General features: G+C 49.9%; 1 protein-coding gene across 3 annotated transcripts; it reads left to right on the top strand.

Moving 5' to 3' along the window:
- Positions 1–506: 506 nt before the first annotated feature.
- Positions 507–8,498, top strand: SC5D (sterol-C5-desaturase). 3 transcript variants are annotated; one of them, XM_077249469.1, is made up of 5 exons: positions 507–802; positions 1,415–1,632; positions 2,280–2,412; positions 6,845–6,945; positions 7,286–8,498. In XM_077249469.1, exons 2-5 carry the CDS (start codon positions 1,423–1,425, stop codon positions 7,691–7,693), a joined length of 852 nt encoding a protein of 283 aa, XP_077105584.1. In that variant the 5' UTR covers positions 507–802; positions 1,415–1,422; the 3' UTR covers positions 7,694–8,498. The 3 variants fall into 3 exon arrangements, with proteins under 3 accessions (XP_077105584.1, XP_077105586.1, XP_077105585.1); XM_077249471.1 differs by having other exon boundaries at positions 727–868; XM_077249470.1 differs by having other exon boundaries at positions 781–888.
- Positions 8,499–9,656: the final 1,158 nt, after the last annotated feature.

Below are 9,656 nucleotides of genomic sequence, written 5' to 3'. Positions count from 1 at the left end.
AGAACAACAAACCCACCGAGCCAGAGAACACAGAGCCAGAGAAGACAGAGCCAGAGAACAAGGAGCCCACCGAGCCAGAGAAGACCGAGCCAGAGAACAACGAGCCAGAGAAGACCGAGCCAGAGAACAACGAGCCAGAGAAGACCGAGCCAGAGAACAACGATCCCACCGAGCCAGAGAACACAGAGCCAGAGAAGACCGAGCCAGAGAACAACGAGACCACCAAGCCAGAGAACAACGAGACCACCGAGCCAAAGCACATTAACACCACCAAGTCAGAAAACATCGAGCCAGAGAACAGTCTCCTCCCTGTGGCCCCGTAGTCTCGTCCCTCACAGAGAACTTTCCCGCCGTCTGCACATCATGACAGGAGCTGCAGTGCGCGCACCGACCTCAAGGTGTCACTACATCCTACGCGCCGCCTAACCCCGCCCCTTACACATGATTGACACGTCTGGCTCCGCCCTTGACGACGATATACCAACGCTCCTGAGACCACACCTACTGCCCTTCATCCAATTCAGTGGTCGCAGTAATAATCAGGGGGCGTGTCCCGGCCGACTGGAGACAGGAGCTTCGCCAATCAGGGGCTGCTATCTTGGTCACATGGCGCGCCTGTCGATAGTCTCACCAGTGGAGGAGAACGTGACCTCACATCAGTCCATCTAGTCACGCCCCCTACCCGCTGTCACAACAGGACGGAGTCCCGCCCCCTCGGCAGTCGGCAGTGACACCTGCGACAGCGCCGGAACAGACACAGCTGAGGAGCGGGTGACACCGGGGTGAGAGCGGAGGGATACAGGTGAGGACTCGGAGCGGGGTGACACGGGTGAGGAGCGGGGAGAGAGCGGAGCCTGGAAGGGTACAGGTGAGGAGCCGGTGACACAGGTGAGGAGCGGGGTGACACTGGGGAGAGAATAGAGGGACAATGGATTGAAGGGCAGGCCGGGGCTGTAGGGCCTCCCGTGTAGTTTGTGGCCAGGGCCCCTGTGCAGTCTGTGGCCGGGGCTGTGGGGCCCCTGTGCAGTCTGTGGCCGGGGCTGTGGGGCCCTTCTGTGCGGTCTGTGGCCGGGGGGCCCCTGTGCAGTCTGTGGGCGGGGCCTCCGTGCGGTCTGTGGCCATGGCTCTGGGGCCCCTGTGCGGTCTGTGGCCATGGCTCTGGGGCCCCTGTGCGGTCTGTGGCCATGGCTCTGGGGCCCCTGTGCGGTCTGTGGCCAGGGTGCTGGGGCCCGCTTGGATCTACCCCATATATCCTGGTATCTATTCTTACTGGAGGAGTATCGTCATGGCAGCACATGCCCCCACGACCTCGGGCTGGGGATTGAGTGTTGCTCCTGGGGTACAGCGGCGTTCAGACTTGTGGGGGCTTCACCATGGACAAGAGGCCGTGACTGATGTTTGGTTCCGGTTTCAGGGGCCACCATGGATCTCATCCTGAACGTGGCCGATCATCACTTCTTCACGCCTCACGTGTACCCGGTGTCCTGGAGCGAGGACCACCCCCTGCGGCAGTTCCTCAGCCTCTTAGTGGTCACCAATCTGGGAGCGGTGGTCATCTACTTCCTCTTCGGGGCCCTCAGTTACTTCTTCATATTCGACCACTCTCTGATGAAGCACCCGCAGTTCCTGGAGGTGAGCAGTCGTGTGATCGCTGCCGTCTCTGCAGAGCCCCCTGTAAATGGCGTCTTACAATTCCCATGTGACTCTGTAGGATTCATAACACCTCGTATCTTCTTCCATCTGCTCACAATGTTCCCAGTCCTCCTGAGCTGCGTTCTCTGTTCTGTTGGAACATCTTATTCTCTAGTAACCTCCAGAGCTGCATTCATAATTCTTCTATTATATTTGCTGCACCTGTCACATTCAAAGCAATATTGTAATTCACACGTCTTCTATTCCATTCAACTCCAGAGCTGCATTTATAATTCTGTCATTAGACCATGTCATCCACACCACTAACGTCCAACGCGACATTCATAATGCGGCTCCATTGTATGTTCTACTCCACTCTCATCCAGAGCTGCATTCGTGCATTCGTTGTTCTGCTGTGACATCATGATGTCTCCTCTAGTCACATCCAGAGCTGTATTGACAATCTGTACCACGACCGTCACATGATCTGAATAGCACTGTGGTCACTGGACCAGAAAAGACTACGACCTCCACTCCCCATAGGTCCGGCTTAGGAGAGCATCAGTAAGGAGGGCATGTATTGGGCCCAGTCTTCCTTACGTCTTGTGCTCAGAGCTGCGCTCACCGCTTTCTCCTTTTTGCTATAGAATCAGGTGCGACGAGAGATCGTCTACTCCCTGAAGTCCATGCCGTGGATGAGTGTCCCAACCGTCGGCCTCTTCTTAGCTGAAGTCCGGGGCTACAGCCGGCTGTATGACAACATTGACAGCTCCCCCTACGGTAAGAGAGCGGGGACACTAACAGCACGATAATACTGCACACGCGTTGTATTATACTCCAGAGCTGCACTCACAAATCTGCTGGACCTTTAAACAGTCAGCAGCTTCCTCTGGCTGATTAGTGGCGCTGCATTAACGCCGGGGACAGTTAGTTTCTCTGGTATCAGATGATTGCATAACTCCCGGTGTAAAGACCACGCATCAGGGAGACAGCTCTGGACAGGCAGAGAATGCTGGGAAAGTTCTGCTCTAAACCAGCAGAATAGTGAGTGCTGCTCTGTATATATTACAGGATGTAACTCAGGATGTATGCTCATGTATGTACACCGTGACTGCACCAGCAGAATAGTGAGTGCAGCTCTGGAGTATAATACAGGATGTAACTCAGGATCAGTAATGTAATGTATGTACACAGTGACTGCACCAGCAGAATAGTGAGTGCAGCTCTGGAGTATAATACATGAGGTAACTTAGGATCAGTAATGTAATGTATGTACACAGTGACTGCACCAGCAGAATAGTGAGTGCAGCTCTGGGGTATAATACAGGAGGTAACTCAGGATCAGTAATGTAATGTATGTGCACAGTGACTGCACCAGTAGAATAGTGAGTGCAGCTCTGGAGTATAATACAGGAGGTAACTTAGGATCAGTAATGTAATGTATGTACACAGTGACTGCACCAGCAGAATAGTGAGTGCAGCTCTGGAGTATAATACAGGAGGTAACTTAGGATCAGTAATGTAATGTATGTACACAGTGACTGCACCAGCAGAATAGTGAGTGCAGCTCTGGAGTATAATACAGGATGGAACTTAGGATCAGTAATGTAATATATGCACACAGAGACTGCACCAGCAGAATAGTGAGTGCAGCTCTGGAGTATAATACAGGATGTAACTCAGGATCAGTGATGTAATGTATGTACACAGTGACTGCACCAGCAGAATAGTGAGTGCAGCTCTGGAGTATAATACAGGATATAACTCAGGATCAGTAATGTATGTACACAGTGACTGCACCAGTAGAATAGTGGGTGCAGCTCTGGAGTATAATACAGGATATAACTCAGGATCAGTAATGTATGTACACAGTGACTGCGCCAGCAGAATAGTGAGTTCAGTTCTGAAGTGTAATACAGGAGGTAACTGAGGATCAGTAATGTAATGTATGTACACAGTGACTGCACCAGCAGAATAGTGAGTGCAGCTCTGAAGTGTAATACAGGAGGTAACTTAGGATCAGTAATGTAATGTATGTACACAGTGACTGCTCCAGCAGAATAGTGAGTGCAGCTCTGGAGTATAATACAGGATGGAACTTAGGATCAGTAATGTAATATATGTACACAGTGAGTGCACCAGCAGAATAGTGAGTGCAGCTTTGGAGTATAATACAGGATGTAACTCAGGATCAGTAATGTAACGTATATGTACAGTGACTGCACCAGCAGAATAGTGAGTGCAGCTCTGGGGTATAATACAGGATGTAACTCAGGATCAGTAATGTAACGTATATGTACAGTGACTGCACCAACAGAATAGTGAGTGCAGCTCTGGGGTATAATACAGGAAGTAACTCAGGATCAGTAATGTAATGTATGTACACAGTGACTGCACCAGCAGAATAGTGAGTGCAGCTCTGGAGTATAATACAGGATGTAACTCAGGATCAGTTATGTATGTACACAGTGACTGCACCAGCAGAATAGTGAGTGCAGCTCTGGGGTATAATATAGGATGTAACTCAGGATCAGTAATGTAATGTATGTACACAGTGACTGCACCAGTAGAATAGTGAGTGCAGCTCTGGAGTATAATACAGGAGGTAACTCAGGATCAGTAATGTAATGTATGTACACAGTGACTGCACCAGTAGAATAGTGAGTGCAGCTCTGGGGTATAATACATGAGGTAACTCAGGATCAGTAATGTAATGTATGTACACAGTGACTGCACCAGCAGAATAGTGAGTGCAGCTCTGGAGTATAATACGTGAGGTAACTTAGGATCAGTAATGTAATGTATGTACACAGTGACTGCACCAGCAGAATAGTGAGTGCAGCTCTGGAGTATAATACAGGAGGTAACTTAGGATCAGTAATGTATGTATACAGTGACTGCTCCAGCAGAATAGTGAGTGCAGCTCTGGAGTATAATACAGGATGGAACTTAGGATCAGTAATGTAATATATGCACACGGTGACTGCACCAGCAGAATAGTGAGTGCAGCTCTGGAGTGTAATAAGGAGGTAACTCAGGATCAGCAATGTAAGGTATATGTACAGTGACTGCACCAGCAGAATAGTGAGTGCAGCTCTGGGGTATAATACAGGATGTAACTCAGGATCAGTAATGTAACGTATATGTACAGTGACTGCACCAGCAGAATAGTGAGTGCAGCTCTGGGGTATAATACAGGAAGTAACTCAGGATCAGTAATGTAATGTATGTACACAGTGACTGCACCAGCAGAATAGTGAGTGCAGCTCTGGAGTGTAATAAGGAGGTAACTCAGGATCAGCAATGTAATGTATGTACACAGTGACTGCACCAGCAGAATAGTGAGTGCAACTCTGGAGTATAATACAGGATGTAACTCAGGATCAGTAATGTATGTACACAGTGACTGCACCAGCAGAATAGTGAGTGCAGCTCTGGGGTATAATACAGGATGTAACTCAGGATCAGTAATGTAATGTATGTACACAGTGACTGCACCAGCAGAATAGTGAGTGCAGCTTTGGAGTATAATACAGGATGTAACTCATGATCAGTAATGTATGTACACAGTGACTGCACCAGCAGAATAGTGAGTGCAGCTCTGGAGTATAATACAGGAGGTAACTCAGGATCAGTAATGTAATGTATGTACACAGTGACTGCACCAGCAGAATAGTGAGTGCAGCTCTGGGGTATAATACTGGATGTAACTCAGGATCAGTAATGTAATGCATGTACACAGTGACTGCATCAGCAGAATAGTGAGTGCAGCTCTGGAGTATAATACAGGATGGAACTTAGGATCAGTAATGTAATATATGCACACAGTGAATGCACCAGCAGAATAGTGAGTGCAGCTCTGGAGTATAATACAGGATGTAACTCAGGATCAGTGATGTAATATATGTACACAGTGACTGCACCAGCAGAATAGTGAGTGCAGCTCTGGAGTATAATACAGGATGTAACTCAGGATCAGTAATGTATGTACACAGTGACTGCACCAGCAGAATAGTGGGTGCAGCTCTGGAGTATAATACAGGATGTAACTCAGGATCAGTAATGTATGTGCACAGTGACTGCACCAGTAGAATAGTGAGTGCAGCTCTGGAGTATAATACAGGATGTAACTCAGGATCAGTAATGTAATGTATGTACACAGTGACTGCACCAGCAGAATAGTGAGTGCAGCTCTGGAGTATAATACAGGAGGTAACTTAGGATCAGTAATGTATGTACACAGTGACTGCACCAGCAGAATAGTGAGTGCAGCTCTGGAGTATAATACAGGATGTAACTCAGGATCAGTAATGTATGTACACAGTGACTGCACCAGCAGAATAGTGAGTGCAGCTCTGGGGTATAATATAGGATGTAACTCAGGATCAATAATGTAATGTATGTACACAGTGACTGCTCCAGCAGAATAGTGAGTGCAGCTCTGGAGTATAATGCAGGATGGAACTTAGGATCAGTAATGTAATATATGCACACGGTGACTGCACCAGCAGAATAGTGAGTGCAGCTCTGAAGTATAATACAGGATGTAAGGCTACGTTCACATTTGCGTTTTGCGACGCATGCGTCCTTTTTTGCCGAAAGTTGGACGCAAAAAAAATGCAACTTGCTGCGTTCTCTGCGCCCAACGCTTGCGGCCAAAAAAACGCATGCGTCGCAAAACGCAGCACAACGCATGTCCACGCGCCCCCATGTTAAATATAGGGGCGCATGACGCATGCGGCGACGCTGCGGCGCCCGACGCTGCGGTGCCGAACGCTAATGTGAACGTAGACTAACTCAGGATCAGTAATGTAATGTATGTACACAGTGACTGCACCAGCAGAATAGTGAGTGCAGTTCTGGAGTATAATACAGGATGTAACTCAGGATCAGTAATGTAACGTATATGTACAGTGACTGCACCAGCAGAATAGTGAGTGCAGCTCTGGAGTATAATACAGGAGGTAACTCAGGATCAGTAATGTAATGTATGTACACAGTGACTGCACCAGCAGAATAGTGAGTGCAGCTCTGAAGTGTAATAAGGAGGTAACTCAGGATCAGTAATGTAATGTATGTACACAGTGACTGCACCAGCAGAATAGTGAGTGCAGCTCTGGGGTATAATACAGGCTGTAACTCTGGATCATATATACACAGTCATCCAGCATTGTCCATATATGACTGATGCCCTTTGTTTCCCCTCCCCCAGGCTGGTTTGGCGTCATCCTCAGTATGTTCTCCTTCCTCTTCTTCACGGATATGTGCATTTACTGGATCCATCGCTTCCTGCACCATAAGCTGATTTACAAGGTACGCCGCTCACCCCTTGTACACTGAAGCTGCTGCCGCGAGCCCCTCACACTGATGTCTCTGTGCCCCCTCGCACTGAAGGCTCCGCTGCGTGCCCCCCATGCACACTGAAGAGATTTTTTGTTGCAGTCATTGAATAGATAAATGTTACCTCCTATTGTCGGCGGTTCGGGCTCCTGATTGTCGGGCATTTTGGACTCTCGATTGGTCGGGCGGTTCGGGCTCCCGATTATTGGGCGCCTAATCGTCCACAGTATCTGATAATCTGGCACCTTTCAGGCCCCGCCGCTCCCTGATTAGAGGAAGGTTTATGACGTCGGACCCTGGTTATGTTTTTCAGAACGTGCACAAGCCTCACCACCTGTGGAAGGTGACCACGCCGTTCGCCAGCCACGCCTTCCACCCGCTGGACGGCTTCCTGCAGAGCCTCCCGTACCACATCTACCCCTTCATCTTCCCGCTGCACAAGGTCACCTACCTGGGCCTCTACATCTTCGTCAACATTTGGACCGTGTCCATCCATGATGGGGATTACCGCGTCCCCAAGGCCTTCGAGAGCATTATCAATGGCGCCGCTCATCACACCGACCACCACCTCTACTTCGACTACAACTTTGGTCAGTACTTCACACTCTGGGATAAAATCGGGGGGTCCTACAAGAACCCGTCCGCCCTGGAAGGAAACGGCCCCCACGACCTGTGCAGGAAACTGGCGCAAGAAAACAGCGAAGCCAAGAAGAGCAACTAAGATGGCGGCGCAGAAAAGATGGTGGCCGGCGTCATCCCGCTCCACTTATATAGTTGGAAGAACTGCGATCTCAGCTGATTAACCTGTTCCTGCCCAGTAGCTCCCTCAGGGGTGCACCCTGTAACTGTGTAATTACAGCGTTTAATGAATGCCGACTAATCGGGCCACAAAGCTCGAGGCTGCGGAGCGAAGTGATTAGATAGCAGCGCTGATCGCCGACCCCGAGCAGATACCGTATCACCCAGATGATGGCACGAGCAGCAGCCGGGCAAAGTCCGAGGACAGTGATTGCGTCACTTCTCCGCCCCGGGCTCCACTTGTCAACAGGGCGAGACAAGACGCCGATAGCGGAGCAATGAAAAGTTCTGACTTTCTCCCTTCTGCTTCAGACTCGTCAAAATCTCTGCTTGCTGCCTCTCAAAGGTTTCGTACTTCTACCTGAACTCCATACAGTTCACCTGCACTGATACATTGTAACAAATTAAGCAGGCAGGAGAGAGGTCAACGCCATGTGCCTATCCCACAGAGGCACGTCGGAGCGTGATGCCACTGGAACAAACCCCCAGCTCTGTGGCAGGGATTGGCCACTCGGCCGGAGTCGGGTGTGACCAGATCTCGCTTGTTGCTGGGGACCATAATGCAGACACTGCGCTCCATTATCCTTCGTTCCTGCGCGGGGCGACGGCCGCGATTCATGTGTCACTTCATGTATATAAGATTATATTGTAGCCAAGAGCCAATCAGAAGACAGTATATTTTATGTCCGTGACACGAGGACCAGAAATAAAAGTTTCATAATGAACAATCGTCTGTTTTATAAGGAGGGAAGATATGAAGCGTACACAAAAGTCCCCTCCACCAGCGGAGCACTGAATGTGCTGACATCACTACAGTCCGCTCCAGCGGCTACGCGCTACAAACACATCACTACAGTCTGCTCCATCGGTAACATGCTGCAAACACATCACTACAGTCCCCTGCACCAGCGGCTACGCGCTGCAAACACATCACTACAGTCCGCTGCACCAGCGGCTACATGCTGCAAACACATCACTACAGTCCGCTGCACCAGCGGCTACATGCTGCAAACACATCACTACAGTCTGCTCCAGCGGCTACACGCTGCAAACACATCACTACAGTCTGCTCCGGCGGCTACACGCTGCAAACACATCACTACAGTCTGCTCCGGCGGCTACATGCTGCAAACACATCACTACAGTCTGCTCCAGCGGCTACATGCTGCAAACACATCACTACAGTCCGCTGCACCAGCTGTACACAAGAACCTCATCACTACAGTCCGCTCTACGATCTGTAAGCAGCGAACACATCACTACAGTCTGCTGCACCAGCTGTATATGCAGCGCCCCAGAGTCCTGGTCGTTGCAGTACTGTGGCTCCGCCACTAAGGGGAGCTATGGTACGTCCGATGGCACTGAAGGAGTTCATCTGACCAGGTATCACAGACACCAATACATTTCACAGTCGGGTCACCAGGGGGAGCTAAGGGTTCTATTCATTAGGCCACTCCCCACCATTGTGGGTAAACTGGGGGTCAGGCAGGAAGTTAGTTCAGAAAGCTGACTGGGTTGGACCAGACAACACCTGGTGGCAGAGGGTGTTGTGGGGGAAGATTCGGTAGGGTCCCTGTCAGGTTTGGGACCCTGACAGAGGCCTGGCTACAAGAAGGAATGTAACGGGACCGTGCCTGCTCAGCATAGCGGCGGTGCCCAAGGAAGGATAAGAAGCGAGATAGATTGTGCTGAGTGAGAAACGAGATCAAAGCAAGAAGGAGAATACCAGTAGGAGTCGTGCTGTGAGACCGAGGCAACATCCTACTGATGCGCACAACCTCGGCGATCCGGCCGCCGGGAGTATTACAATATTCAGCTTCAGGCAATACTCTAAACCAACGGCAGGACAGTCAGTCTAAGGCGGGCTGTCTCACCCAAATCACCTA

Source organism: Ranitomeya variabilis, chromosome 4 (genome assembly GCF_051348905.1).
Source record: "Ranitomeya variabilis isolate aRanVar5 chromosome 4, aRanVar5.hap1, whole genome shotgun sequence".
In the NCBI taxonomy this organism is placed as follows: domain Eukaryota; kingdom Metazoa; phylum Chordata; class Amphibia; order Anura; family Dendrobatidae; genus Ranitomeya; species Ranitomeya variabilis.
This window is presented reverse-complemented; position numbering and strand designations above follow the sequence as displayed.